Source organism: Lipophrys pholis (assembly GCF_963383615.2).
Source record: "Lipophrys pholis genome assembly, chromosome: 11".
Classification (NCBI taxonomy): Eukaryota; Metazoa; Chordata; class Actinopteri; order Blenniiformes; family Blenniidae; genus Lipophrys; species Lipophrys pholis.
The window spans coordinates 9,158,032-9,173,400 of record NC_137631.1 but is presented as its reverse complement, the minus strand read 5'-3'; the positions used below and the strand labels follow the sequence as shown (position 1 = coordinate 9,173,400).

The following is a 15,369-nucleotide window of genomic DNA, read 5'->3' as shown; positions in this document are numbered from 1 at the left end:
GGGGAAAAAAGTACAAAAGTGTAAGCATAATGAAAAACAAAAAAGGTACATGTGTGTAGCGCGACCCGGGATTGTTCTTCAAAAATGTTCATAAACAAGTTTAGAATATGAGCACAATGTAGAGCTTCTGCTTCCTCCAACACAGACCACTACTCTTAATCCTCCTCATACACATAAAAAGAGACACGTTACAATTTAAAAACAGGGGATACAAATTTCACATTATTAGAAGGAAATAATCTGCCAGGGTGTAATCTCAGACTGGAGCATCGTAAAGCGCACCCCAGCAACCCTCCTGGTGCCCTTCGGCTTTAGTATGAAGCTCTCAGATTCTATGTGAATGTTTCACTGCAGTGTTCATTGCAAGACGTGTGTTTTATTGAATAAATATGATTATGATTAGTTTTAGAGTCTCAACACCTTCCTCAGCTTAAAGCATGAGGACAAAGACATGTCCACATACTGTATAATCTCACTCACAACATCTTCCTGAATGAGTTTTTTTTTTCTTTAATCAAAAATCTTCTGTTTTGTCTTTACTTTACAACTGAGTGTGGTTGTTTCAAAATGTAGGTTTCCCCCTCTGATGAAGAAAACACTTTAATGCAACAGTGAAGACACTGTTCCACCAACTTCAGTGTTTGGTTCCAATTCCTGTTAAATGATCATAGAGATTGATTTTTTGGGAAAGTTTTCTTTCCTCGTGATTATTTCAACACAACCCGCGAGCAGACATACGGTATAGCCTGTAATATTGTTGTGAATGAATCGATAAGAGATCCTGCAGAAAGCTTCACAGAAGAGTGACGTTGCTCTTGAGCAGCATCATAATGCCCGCTGAATGAAACACTGAATTGGAAGTTCAATATTGACATATGGAGGAAATGTTCCAGTGTCCACATACTCCTGGGTGTGTGGTGTAGAGTGTTTGTCAAGTATTAGAAGTATCATAGCTTAGCAGTAGTTGACTGGTAGTTAACTTCAGAGATGTTGGTGTTAAAAAGGTGGAGAGAGCTCGACCCCCACAGCATCACTTTAAAATAGCTCAGAAAGGGACAAACTGGTCATTTGCATTCAGGCTACAGCTAATGCTAACCTCCCGAGCTGAGCTTATCAACCAGTTTGAAGAGTATTTGTCTCGAGCTCGAGGCAAATCATCTACCGATAGCAGTAGACGCCAAATTTCAGGTGCAGAGGGGGAAACCCGAAATTACGAACACCTGGTTCTGGTGGGCCGCAGTGAGCCCGGGACTTTGTGATTGGATAACGGACGCTCCCATCGGCGAGCCAGCCCGCGTCGCAGCGGTCCAATCCCATCAGCCTCCAGGCGGCGTGCAGCTGTCCCACTTTGGCCATCTGACTTCCGTCGCGTTCACACGCCCGGAGCGCCTCGGTGAAGTTGAGTTTGGTCGGGTGCTTCAGGAAGTACACAGAGCCTGAGGCAGGAGAGAGAAATCAATGAGGAGGGCGTGACGAACCGATACTTTCTCGTCCGACCAGCACTGGCACCGACCTTTGATGGAGGCCGAGAAGCAGAAAGCATCGTAGTGGTGGAGATGACGATGTCGCGGCCCATAACTGCGCAGGCCGGGAGCTAAGTCCTCCCCGCCGCAGCCGTCCCGTGGGACCGTGATGGGATACTGCACGGTGCCGTCAGCCAGCCAGCCGGCGTTACACCAGTCCAGCCCTTCTTCCCACGCCGTGAACAGCTGCTCGAAGGTGGCCAGAGTGGCGTCCTGATCCTGGCACGCTTCTTGGGCACCGAAGAAGTTATAACGATAACGTCCTTCTTTGGAGAAGTAGGGAAACACCACACCTAAACATCACAGAGGTAATTGAGAAACATGAGCCTCCAATATTGCAAGAAAATTGAGAACACACTGGATGTCATAACTAGAAAGACTGATTCAATTATCACTTCTTATGATCGTGACTAAATGGAGCTTTTTTTTGGGTAAGCATGCAGCTGTTTTGTTACGTAACAGCAAATGTTGATTCGGAGTTGTATTTCTAGTCCTGGTGCTGTATAATTCGGATATTATATTACTTCTTGGTGTGTTTTCGGCCTCACATTGTGCCTGATGATCCAGCTTTTCAAAGATAAATACGAGCAGACACAAACTCTGTCTGTTCCCTTTTTTTTAGTGATAAGTCAGGAATGTGCAGTGGGATTTATTCAAGGTTTTACGCAAAAACGACTGGGACGTGGCAGACCAAACTATGACTTTATGAGAGCGATGAGGTTAAACCAGGACACAAATGCAATCTGCAAAACATAACTAGACCCTCTGCAAACTGCACTCAGCCATGAAGAACTTTCTTTCACGTCGCTCATAAACGTCACCACCTTGTTGTGATTCAAAAATATTACTTTTACCAAAACATAATGAAAGCGAGTCAAAGTTTTGGATGAGATTTCAACCACTAAGGCTGCATTCTTTAGCTGCCTAGTGACAGTCTGGCTACAAGAGGGAGAACTCCAAAACAAAAGACGGGCCGATCCACACAAATACAGCTGGTCGATCAGGTCAAACTGCTGAAGTGGAAAAAGTTTTGAGGGTTTATTGTTGTTTTTTTTCGTATTTTATTGAAATATTTAAGCAGTAAATAATGTTAAATTTACCCTAAATAACCCTGCTAGTTGCAGTTGACATGCAAAGCAGATGCAGGTTGCACACAGATTATAATTGGATGCAGAATAAGAAAAAGCAGGATTGACTCACCAGCTATTTGACTTCCTGTTACAGGAAGATGATCTTTTGGCGCAGATCAAGAGAAAATTGTCTGATTCTTTAGTTCAGTTGTTCTAAATGTTTTCAGATGTGCCACCGCTCACAAACGTTTGAGCATTCGATCCTGCCTCCATCGGTCTGACGCCGGTGGATTTATACCTGATTGTTTGTTGCTCTCTGTCTCTGCCCCCTAATCCTAACTCCACCGTCTCTTATGCTGGCTCAAATTAAAGTTTAAGTTGAAAGGTTATTGTGTCTCTATTTTACTAGTTCGGCCCACACAAGATGAAATTGGGCAGCATTCTAAGATTATTTTATTTGTTTTTTAATTCGTTGACTGGTCTCGCCCTGCCTTCGCTCTCTGAGCTGCTTCACCTCTACACTCCGGCCTCAGGTCAGCTGTCCAGCTGCTCCTGGAGGTCCTGAGGTCCAAACAGAAGCTCTGAGGGGACGGAGCCTTTTCTGTCGCTGCGCCTACATTTTGGAGTTACCACTGCACATCAGACAAGCTCCTTCACGGTCTATTTTTAAACTTAATAATCTTAGAACCCATTTTTTATTCCTTGGCTGTTGATTCAGCTTGAAATCCTAATCCTGTTTTATTATCACTTTTTATTTTACTTTATTATTGGGTGTTTATTCCAATTTTGCAATGCAATTTGTTTCAGATGTGATTCTTTTTAAAGTGCTCTATAGATAAAGTTGAGTTGAGTTGAGTTGAGTTGAGTTGAGTCATACGTGACCCCTGAATTAAAATGAGCCCTGCTGTAAGGAGCTTGTTTTTGGGATTAATAATCTATTTGTAATCTATGCGCATGTACATTCCGAAGTTCTAATCCCAGACTTCTCGGCCTACGTCCAGGGCTGCAGCTGCACTCTGACTTACTCTGTTTCCAGAGCATTTGTCGTCACAAATGAAGGCAATTTCAGATTCCTGTGTGTCAGACACCTCAGACTCTTTCAAATCCATCACGACCATCTAGTCCGGCTCATGAATTTCCTCGCACGTCTCACCTCGCAGCTCCAGCTCCACCGTCACACTCTCATCCTCCAGCCCGTCGATCACCTCGCAGCGATATCTCCCCGTGTCGTTGAGCTGCAGCTCATTGATCACCAGCGACATGTCCCCGGGCGCCGAGCGTCGCAGGCGCACGCGGCCCCGGAAGGTGCCGTAGCTGCGGTGACGGTTCCCCATGGCGACCATGACCTCTGTTTCCCTGGCGAACCTTTGATGGGAAACGGGGGCTGGGGCGGTGGCGGGGGCGGCGGCGGCTGCGGGCAGCCAGGACCATTTGACTCGGGTCCGGCGAGGTGAGGTCAGCTCAGGCTCGTAGTGGAAGTGGCAGGGAAGAGTGACGCTGCTTCCTCTGGTGGCCGACACCGAGGGCTCGGGGGATTCCACGTGGAGACGAACTCCATTAAAATAGACTGGAAAAGGGAACAAAGCATCAGAAATGTTACGTCCTGAAGAACAAGATTAAAACATTGTTATCATCATTGAAAACTAATAAGATTTCCTAATATATTATCATATATTATTATTATTTCCATTTGGGTAAAGCAACAAATGTGACAAAACATTTGCAATGATCAAGAGTTAAACGTGTGCTTTCTTTACTATTGTGTTTAAGAATCTTTGAGAGGATGTCTGACTACATTTTCTGTATATTTACATATTTCCAGTGTATATTCCCAAGAAGAAAAGGCATATTGGTGATTTAAATAACATTTTCTATATCCAATGAATATTTGCTGCACATCGATGAGATGCTGCTGTTGGTGGAAATCCTGCATGAGTCTTTGTATTGATCTAGATTCAGGAAAAGCCCTCGAGTGCAGGGCGGATCAATACACATTTGACACTGTTTGGAAGAGAACTTGAGGGAATTTGATGTAAAAAAAAAAAAAAAAAAAAGAAGTATTTGCGACTAATTGTCAGAGATTGAGAGATCAATGAAGTCCAACACGGGATCAAACCTGTGGAATAATGTTATTGACCCCATGAGGGCTTTGACCAAGCTATTGGAATGATTCTGTCTTGATATTTTTTCTGCGGTGCCATAATTACAATATGAGTTTTGTTGTCTGATGATTCAATAAATATGTGTCACATGCCGTTCATTAAATCTGGCTGTTATAGATACGGAAACACAATTACTGTGCAACTTTACTTCTGATTGACCATCTAATCAGTCATAAATTAAACCAGTTTAATTCACTTCCAACTGTACATTCCCTCTTCCAATAAAAAATTTAAATAACACTTGTAATATGAAACATAACATTCCTGGAAGTCCTTTCATGGTGACTGTAAATTTTTAACCACAGCTGCAAAATCTACTCAAAAGAGTCACAGAAACACAGATCTGTTTACAGATGTGGAGGACAACACACACACACACACACACACACACACACACACACACACACACACACACACACACACACACACACATTACGTATAGCAGAAACCCACATCAGTCACTAGTGGAGTTTGTTTTGGTAACTGTGGCTGACAGCCGGAGCTCTGTGAATTATGGCTGTCTTCCCACTTCCAGGTCACGTCCAGCCAGCTGTGTTATGATGTACACACACACACACACACACACACACACACACGCGCACACACACACACACACACACACACACACACACACACACACACACACACGCGCGCAAAACCCCTTCCTTCTCACGCACACACACGCACATACTCTCTCCGTTGCCGTTCCCGTTGTTGATGTCCTGGTAATGAAAGCCGTTGTTGTAGCGGAGGATCCTGCAGAGAGCACCGGGCAGCGGCAGCAGCAGGTGCAGATACAGGCAGGCGGCCAGCAGGGGGCGCAGCAGACTGAGCATGGTCATGTATCTGACGTGCAAAGAAAAGAAAAAGAACTTCCAATATATTGAAATACTGGGAAATGGCAACCTCCTGAGGGTTGTGAAGACTATTTCAAGATTTATTTTAGGTTGTTCACACCCAAATAAACATTTTTCTATATAATGTATATACAATATTCCACCAGCTTTACCTTTTGGAATCTTTCACTGGATTTCTATTTAACACAATGTGTTTTATCAATAAAAGCAGGATGCAGACAAAGACAAAGAAAAGATGCATTAAAGTGAAACTAAATAACGCATATATACTATGACTTGCATTATTATTTGGTCATGGCAAAGAGGATAAAACATGAAGCAGAAATATTTCTTTCTCACGAATAAAAAAAAAAAATCACACAATAATGATACATAAAAAAGCACCTGTCCCACTTTGTAGCACAAATATTCAATAATGGCATTAATCTACTATTTATCATTTGAAAGAACAAGTCACTGAATATGGTCTCAAGCTAAATAAATGACGTGAAATACATAAACAATGGTGCCAGAATTAAATTATAACTTTGATTGACGCTGATAATCATTTGTCAACAATAAAGCAGCGGTTAAAAGTTAAACCCAATCATCGAAAGTGTTCAGAAAAAAACATATTAACACGTAGCTTTATAAAACATACTCGTGGCAGTCATGCAGTCCACTATTATATAATACTTAACTCAATGTTTTGTCTTTATGGCGAAAAGCATTATCCTCTGTGACGAATACAAGGAATTAACACATATTTCTGCTCAAATAAATAACCAATATTTACACACATGCTCCGAGTTACATCACAATACGTTTGACAGTCCAGTAAATATTCATTTCCCGCATAAAGAAAAACTTTTCTCACAGTTCAGTCGCTGGACAAATATTGAATTTGTCAACTGTATGTATCCCAGTGAACTTTACTAACTTAAATCATCTCAGCATTGTGCGAAAAGGCTTCTTTTTTCTTTTTTTAATCGATAATATCCACATTTATTGTATTCCATACCCAGAGAGAGCTGTAGTAGTATTTAATCCTCCACTTCACTGAAGTCAATCCACAGGAGCTCCCACCTTCATGTCAAACAGACAATAAGACAGAGGAATGTCTGCCGGGTTGGATGAATCGGATAAATAAGTCGGTAGAATGTGGAGAAGAAGCAGTCACTCACAGAGAGGCGGCTGTCCGTCCTTCGCCTGTCTTCAGCTCTTCTCCTCCTCATCCTCCGCAGCCTCGGGCTGGGACCGTCCTGCAGGAGCGCGCGCGCACGTCACGAGCCGCGCGGCATCCCATCTGAGGTGAACGCGTGTGACATCATCGCTCACGAGCCAGCAGCTCACACCGCGCGTGTATCGGTAACAACACAGCAATGTGAAGATCCTGCACATTAAACTTAACATGATTTCAAAATAAAAAACTAAGAATTCTCCATATCAGCAATAAATACCAAAACTAACTACAATTTAAGCCCTTTTTAATGGTAAATGGAGTTCACTTATATAATACTTTCCCACCGCTTGAGCAGAAGAAAGTGCTTTACATTGTTAATCACATTGACCCAATCATACACCAATGGAGGAGGCTGACCGGGGCTCTCCATCCACTCATTGGGAGCAATTTGGGGTTCAGTGTCTCACTTCCAGGGCACTTTGACAATGGACAGATAGGGAATCAAACCTGTGACCTCCTACTGAGAGACAACAGACCAGCCGAGCCACAGCCGCCTCACAAAATGTATATATTTTCACAAAAACAAATACGTACAAAAATTTGAACAATTTCAAGATAAAGCTCATCTTAATGAAACCTTCTGGTGCAAAATTTAGTGAAATGTCCAAAAATCTTCTCTTGTAGCTGTTGAATTATGCTTGTTTTTACCAACTCACCCTGACAACATGGCTTTGAGGCCATCGCCAGTTTGTTATCTTTCTTGGCAGCATCACTGATATCTCAGCTCGGGTCTCAGCGTTGTGTTGTGTCTGCTACACTTAAGAAATCTGTTTGGGGGGTTTTGTTAATCAATGTTTCCTCAGAAATACATGTGTTTGGTGGTTTGGTGGATTGGAGCATCTTGGCGACTGGTTTTGGCTCACAGGCCTCATGTTTGACACCCCTCCTCTATTTCATCTACATATGCAATACATTAAAAGGCTGAAAGGGGAAATGTGTTTTGAAAAATTGCGGCCATTGGTTTTACGTCTATAAATTTCACAGCAGTGCCACAGTGAGACGGTGACACTGGCACTATTGTTCCCAATGTGGGCTGTGAGCAGTGGAACATGAACTAATTGCAATTACTGTACTCAAGTATGTTTTGAAGGCTCTCCGCATGGTGTCTCCATTCATACTTTTTCATTTGCATCTCATCTTTATGTTTTTAATAGTTTTATCACGATTCTTTACAGACTGTAATAAGTAACATAGAATATGTGACCGATGAAAACTGACAGGAAAGTGTTAAACTGATACCATCCTGCATCCAGGTGAAGTCTGCTATTCAAATCACTTATTTTATCAGGTCAATGCAGGTGACCCCTGGCCTCGTATCCCTCCCAGTCTGTACAATCAAATCAAAGGAATGATCTTGTCAAAGGACAAAATGTTGTTGTACAACAATCCATCATAACTGCCCTGCTATAAGGTCACATTGCCACAGAGTGCAAGCAGGTCCAGTGTACTGTGGGTTGACGTTTACTTTAATCACAAACAATATGAGTCAATTTTACGAGGTTGAGGTCGGTTTAAAAGCAGAGGAAAATCCTCATTAATGGTTAACAATGCAGGTGTATTTTAGTGTCTTTTCCATAGCGGCTGCATCCCCGAACGATCTGACCTCAGAAAACAATTTTTTAAAAAACGCCTGAATTGTCCATTGGATTGTTTTATTCATGATTCATGTCGTTTGCAAAACACAAGCAAAAGTGCAATAACCTTCACTGTAAGCTTTTCCAAAGGCTGGCAGCTTCTGTCCTCCTGGTATGCGGAGGCTGACCGAGTTCATTCCTTGCCTCTGTTTTGACACGGCCTCAAGTAACACAGCAAATATTGCCACATGAACTCATATTTCAGTCGTTAACTGCAATAATAGCAGACACAGTGAAAAACAGGAGCAATTCCAGTTCTCCACTGGGGCCCCTTGAAAATGTGCCGCTGCTGTGGCGTCGCCTGAATATCTGAGCGGGGGCGGGTTATCACGGTGCAGATGGACGCTGCCCTCCTGACACGGGCACTGCGCTGCATGTTATTGGCACCACACAGCCGTCCTCCACAAGAGCCACTGCTCAGAGGCCTGAACACTAAAGTTTTGCACTCTTGCACGCAAAGTGTTCCTCTGTGGTCAGCCCTCTGCAGCCACCATGAGGTTTGGGTTTTTTTTTCTGTGACTTGACTGACACTCAACCAGCACAACAGAAATCCAAACCTACCACTAGTTCAGCCCAGGGGGTGTATTTCTGGATTTGGGAATGACAAAAGAAAAGGCAGCTCGCTTCCTTGGAAGACAATCAGGATGTTCAGGATTCCTTTAAAATCTCCTTTAGGTTTAAAAAGAAATACCATAGCACTTGTTTATATACCACATGTCCATGTTTTTGCTCCCGAGCTCAGAACTACTTATAATTTCTTTATCATGCTCCAGTTTAGAAAGAATATTGGTAACACAAGTTAAATTCACCAACTAGAATATCATGGGAGGAGTACAGGGAGACACGGGGGTGAACATGCAATGCCTGGTTGGAGGGAACAACAAAAAATAAAACTTTTTAAAAAGTGAATTTTGTAGCTTTTTTCATAATAACGGTTGAAATTAACTTGATCCAAACACTTTTATGCTGCAATAGTATGCATAAACATTGGCATAGCTTTTGTTTCTATTGATTTTTATGTTTATAATTATAGTTTCTTCACATTACATATAGATGAGGCATTCATCTGTTATTTCGGGGGGGGGGGGGGGGGTTACACTGTTTGGACTTTGTAATGAAACTGGAGTACCAGTAGAAAATGTGGCACTAATTACTACACCTCGACGTGATCCTCGTATTATTTACCATAGATAATGTTGGTTTATTGGCATTGACAGATTACCTTCAATCGTTTCAAAGAGATTTACTCAAACATGGATGGAGTTAGTTTACTTTAAACCATGCGGAGGTCAGGGGGATCATCCTGTTCCCCTCCGCACAAATGTTTATCTAGTGGGTCCTGAAGGAGCATAAATCTTCATCAAAGCAGAACAACACTTTGACTTTCTGATTGACTAAAGGGCTTTTGAGGTTAGGGAACTCTGCAAACAGTCAAGCTACATTAATGTCACAGTCACGGCTAAAAGGCAGTAATCATCTAATGGCATGAATCCCAGACCGAGATCATTGGCACTGTCACCCCGGCTGCGGTTTGCCCGGAGCTGAACTTCTCGTGCCAGGTTACCCTCAGTGTCTTCCTGTTGTGTTCCTCCTCCTCCTTTCATCCTTCCTCGCTGTTTTTTTTTTCTATCCACAAACCAAACTGCTACTTATCGTATTTCTGTCTACAAACCTACATGGTGTGGAAACTCAGCTGTTGTCTTGGGTCACACCAGACTCACATAGTTTGACAGTGACATGGAATAAAAACATTGTTTACACGTTCGCCACAGAAGGAACTACAGTTTTATGACACAAAACGTTTCTTGGCTCAGGCTCAGATAGAAGTTTTGTATATCTCTCCTACAATCATGGACACTGAATACAGTGTTTGGGTTTTCTTTGTGAGATCTTCTTGCTCCTTCTCTTTCTTTCCTCCACTTCTTCCCTGTGCCGTCTTCATCTCTACTAAAACGAGGTGCTTTGAAAGGAAATGTTTATGCTGGGTTCAAACAGGACTCACCCTTCAGGTTCCTCTCACCCCGAGCAACAGCGAGACTCGCAGCTCGTCCCGCCGTCAGGCTGCATTTGGAGACAGCTCTGCTGATGTTAAACAGGCTTTGTTGTTCACACTCACATGATACTGGTGTAACATAGTTTCAGATGTATAGAAAAACCATCAAAAGAAGAAAGTCACAGATACAAGAACCCATAAGAGACGGAGAGTTTCTCAGTCACTGACAGAGTGACAGGTTCAGCATCACAGGAGAGGTGGATGGATGGATGGATGGATGGATGGATGGATGGATGGATGGATGTTCCACATTGTCATGGTTAAATAAACCATTCAACTCACATAGTAAAATACAAAAACAAGGAATTCTAATCATCTTCTGTTCTGCTTTACATAAGGTATGGACTCAGGGGACTGGAGCCAACCCCAGCAGGGCAAACACAGAGAAACACTCACACACACTCACATTAATTAATTTAGAGCCTCCATTTAACACGTTTTTCTTTTTCTTTGTTTTTACTGTGGGAAGAAACCCATATTGCAGAAAGAGCATGCTCCCTAATTCAGACTAACCACAGTATCACCGCTAGACTTTTAATACAGCCTTAATATCATTGCAGTTCCATCTGTGGGACTGAATGAAGTCCAGGCCAAACATGCTGGTCATGCTCTCACCACCTGTTAGTTAAAAGCTGCAGCCCCTGCAGCAGGTGACGCGACTCCAGGCTTCCTCATCACGAGTTCTGGGCTGCACTCCTGGAACCAGGAGTTCCCTGCGCAGCCAAACTTCTTTTTTTTTTTTTTTTTTTTTTGAAAAGCTCTTGACCTGGTTCTGTGATGTGTACTGGAAGGACAGCTGCTAGACATCTGGCTTTATGAGAGGAAACCCCCTCTCTGCTATGATCCTTAACAATTCAGCCGGCTCCTTCAGTGCTGCTCAAGGAGGAACTTTTCTACTTCCGAACCATGGTCAATATTCAGTTCAGTCCAGTCCAGTTCAGTTGAATTCATATGTTTTAGTTTCTTTTCTTTTTTTTTTACCAACAAATGAAGCAGGATGTTTTTTCCTTGCCGACATGTTTCGGCTGCAGTCTTCCTCAGATCATCATCCGACGTGTGATGACGTGTCGGTCTTTACCAGGTTCACTTGTCGGTATAAAAAAAATAAAAATATATACATTGATAATTCGTCAATTTAATTCAGTTGAATTATATTTATATAGCCAAACACAACACAGTCATCTCAAGGCACCTTTACAGAGAAAGAGTCAACGATTCCACATGAGCAAACAAACTTGAGCCTCACCTTAAAAGTAGAGAGTGTGTCAGCCTCCCTTTAAGATATGATGGAGTCTTGTTAAGAGCTTTATAGGTTAAAAAACAAAAAAAATGCTGTTTTAGATTTAACAGGAAGCCAATGAAGGGGAGCTAATATTGGAGTGATGCGATCTCTCCTGCTGGTTCCTGTCAGGACTCTCGCTGCAGCATTTTGAATCAGTTGAAGACTTCTTAGGCAGTCATTGAGTCACCCTGATAATGGGAAGTTACAATTCTGGACCTAACCAATGCATTGTCAGTATCCTTGTCATCCACCCATCTTTGTAACATGATTCGCCTGCATAGGGTTTTTATTTTTATCTTTTAGGTACCCACTGTAAAAACAAAACCAACAGCAACCTGGGATCATCTCCTGAAAAGACGCTAAAATGGAAAAAGCAGTATATAAGATGGATGGATGGATGGCAAGTTGCCTTTGGCAACAGATCATATCACGTTTAGATTCATTCCAAATGTGGAGCTTCTAATGGAAATCAGACAAGGTCAAAGTATTTGTGAGAATTGCAGCGACGTTGTCGAGTAACAGATCTGTTCTTCGTATCAGCAGTTGGAAATACTTGTAGTCAGTGGATGAAAAAAATGGTATCAGCACATGCGTATTACTATTATCGATGTGTAACCCAATAGTTTCGTCTCACAATGGGCCTTAGACTAAAATCTGGCCCAAAGGATGTATAATTAAATCACCCGGTCTTAACCCGGACGTAAATTTACTATAAACCCCCCAAATTTTAGGAAGTGGCTTGATTACTCGTCAGTAAACCAGCTTTGGCCTGAAAGCATCCCACAGTGTCTGTGAGCGTCCACAGCCCCCCCCCCCCCCCCCCCCCCCCCCGCTCTCAGCCTTTTCCCCTCCCTGTGCGTCTCCAAAAGCCATTATCTCCCCAGTGTGTTTGAAAAGCGCTTGCTCTTCCCAAAGTCCCAGATGAAAGGTTTTAGCCCGGGGCCCCAAATACCAGCAGCTTCTGTGAACTGCTGGGCGACTGCGGCTTCAGAGGGGTGTAATTTCTGCAAGGCAGTCACATTCAAGGCCCCGAGAAGGTGGGCAGACCCTGGAACCGGAGAATGTGGTGAGGACACGAAAGAGGAGAAGGGATGACTCTTTGTGTGTGTTTGAGGAGGCGAGGAGGTGATCGTGTTAGTACGAGCAGCCGCACGCTGTCATTAGCGGAGACTTCTCACCAGGAAGGGCCGCTCAGTCGCACAAAGGTGTGCGAGTGCGGTTTCAGAAGGACTGCGGTGATTAGAGAGGAAGACGTCCATAAAAGAGGGACAGCAGACTGAAGTACTGGTCGGGGTGACAGTTCCCAGCTTGATTAAAAGATAGGGAGTCAAAATGAACTGTAATACCAAACAAACAAAATAACACCACAGTTCTGTTTTTATGACTCTCGAGTGCAAGTTTTGCACCAGCTGAAACTCACAAACGCCAAAGTAGGAGGTGTAGTTATGAACATCGCCCTGTAAGAGCCCCTCATCTCCCATCAAGTCAACACTCACAGAGAAATAACATATTTTTCCTCTGGTTTGGACGACGTCCCCGGAGAAGCCGTCTGTGTGCATACCTGACTTAAAATAGAGGCTGTTTTCCAGGAGAGGATCCTTCCTGTTCAGACCCGATCGCGGTGCCTCCAGTTTCCTGCCTGCTTTGCCCCGATGCCTCCGTCCATCCAGCTCACACCAGGAAACGAAAACAAGAGGGAGAAGCTGCACAGCGGAGATGGAAGTGCAGCCGCTCAGATTCAATTTCACTCCATTTCTGACACAACCTGAAGAAATATGGTGCAAACACCCTTATACCCCATTAGGAAAAGCACTTTGACAAATCTCAACATGTCTGATAAAACATTTTGGCACTATGTGTTACAATGGTCAAACTTTCACAGATGGCACTGAATGATGTGTCTAAGAGAGTATTTTTGAAAAAAAAAAAAATAGAAGAAAGAGACCGAGTGCACATGACTGGATTTTAGATGATTTAATCCACTGCAAAAAAAAACCATGAAAGTGGAGTTCTGTATGTTCACTCATGATTGTGTACACAGAGCATTTTTCCACACAAAGGTATACGATGTTACCACTCCAGACCTACTTGCGAATGACTCTGCCCCCTGGGGTCGGGTTTGCTGGGGCGGTCCACCCTGCGCAGATCAGCACATGTTTGAAATCTACACAGACTGAAGATAATGTTCCTGAAAGGGAATAATTTATTCAAAAGCATTTGAAGGTCTTTTTTTTTTATCCTAGGTGAGGCTCAAGGACATCCAGAGGCTTTCTTCTGAAGGTCCGAAGAAGCTCTTTAAATGTCTGTAGAAAGACAACAGCACAGTCTCCATGTGTTTTATTGCTCCTTTACTTTGAATTCTGGGTTATGTTTCTTTGAGTGATATTTTGTCATTTACTCGACAAGGTGTATTTTATTAAAGGCCGCCATTTCAAAAAGGATTGAATGTTTCATGATCCGAACAGCTACACAAACCCGCTTCATTTTCCTCGATTCACATTAGTTTTGCACATGGCTGGTTAATTCAGTATCCATCTTAAGATGAAGAGGTTTCACATTCCATCACCTTGTTAATACCCAGAGGAGCTCTATTGTCAATATGATCCAAATTAGTGTCCAACTTGGGAGGCCAACCCAGCCGCACGCGTGTGAAAAGCACGATACACCATCAGAGGACAAACACACACAAAGACAGACCATCTTACACACACACACACACACACACCTAAATGTAATTTAGAATTACCAAGTAATAGTAAAATGTTCCATTGACTTCATAACTTGCCTCAATACTTATTAGCTTTATCAAATAGTTTCAATTCATCCTTAACCTTTTATTTACTGTGTCAGTTTATATTCATAATGTTTTCTATGAGATTCTCATTTTATCGTCAATTCAGACAGAGCGACACGACATAATAACCAAACATGATGTAAAAATGAAGACTTCCACTCATAAAAGTAAGAATTCAGCCATTAAGCAGACCAGCAACTGTTCTGAAAGAAAAAGATATTTGGAGGATTTAAAAAATTAAAACCAGGAGTTGATGGCGTCGTGTCTTTAGGTGGGATAGTTTTCTGATGGTCGATTACCATTTTAGACATGTTTTGTATGTTTTTACATTATCTTGGGAATTTATCCTCCCATGGGGGGGGGGGGGGGGACAAAAGTCAGAAAGAAGAACTTCACAAAAGGCACCATCTTTTGTTAAATGAGAGCTTTTCTCTCTTTGGGGATTGTGTTGTTAGATAAACACACCAGATTTTTACCCTTCACAGTGTAATTGAATGTTTCTTTCTATTACTGAGCACCTTCAACCTTCCAGAGGGATTTCCCTGTTTGGTTGTGACCTTCACGGACTGCAGCGAGACGAGAAGATGGCATCTCGGGTGAAGGAACCTTTAAAAAGGCTGCAGAGTGCTACAAAGAGATTAGGCCCCTGGAGGGGGTTTAAATGCTAAACAGGCAAAACGACCCTCAGTACTCGGGGTCTTTTGATCTCCCACCTTTTTAAATGGAAAACAGCTCTAATTAATTCAGCTTTATGATTATTAATAAAGCCTCA

The 15,369-nt window shown here is 42.7% G+C and overlaps 1 protein-coding gene across 2 annotated transcripts; it reads right to left on the bottom strand.

The window, feature by feature from the left end:
• Positions 1-390: 390 nt before the first annotated feature.
• On the bottom strand, positions 391-6,831 carry hapln3 (hyaluronan and proteoglycan link protein 3). 2 transcript variants are annotated; one of them, XM_080476016.1, is made up of 6 exons: positions 6,776-6,831; positions 6,613-6,677; positions 5,447-5,601; positions 3,747-4,160; positions 1,514-1,816; positions 391-1,436 (listed from the first exon to the last, which is right to left on the bottom strand). In XM_080476016.1, exons 3-6 carry the CDS (start codon positions 5,595-5,597, stop codon positions 1,159-1,161), a joined length of 1,146 nt encoding a protein of 381 aa, XP_080332142.1. In that variant the 5' UTR covers positions 5,598-5,601; positions 6,613-6,677; positions 6,776-6,831; the 3' UTR covers positions 391-1,158. The 2 variants fall into 2 exon arrangements, with proteins under 2 accessions (XP_080332142.1, XP_080332143.1); XM_080476017.1 differs by lacking the exon at positions 6,613-6,677 and having other exon boundaries at positions 6,776-6,830.
• Between the last annotated feature and the right edge of the window lie 8,538 nt (positions 6,832-15,369).

What these genes read in the sequence shown, in the direction of transcription:
- hapln3 (XM_080476016.1), bottom strand. Translation starts at nt 5,597, where the DNA reads ATGACCATGCTCAGTCTGCTGCGCCCCCTGCTGGCCGCCTGCCTGTAT. An exon ending in CGGGAACGGCAACGGAGAGA is followed by an intron (nt 4,161 to 5,446) that starts GTATGTGCGTGT and finishes TCCCTTTTCCAG; the next exon opens with TCTATTTTAATGGAGTTCGT. An exon ending in GGTGGAGCTGGAGCTGCGAG is followed by an intron (nt 1,817 to 3,746) that starts GTGAGACGTGCG and finishes TGTGATGTTTAG; the next exon opens with GTGTGGTGTTTCCCTACTTC.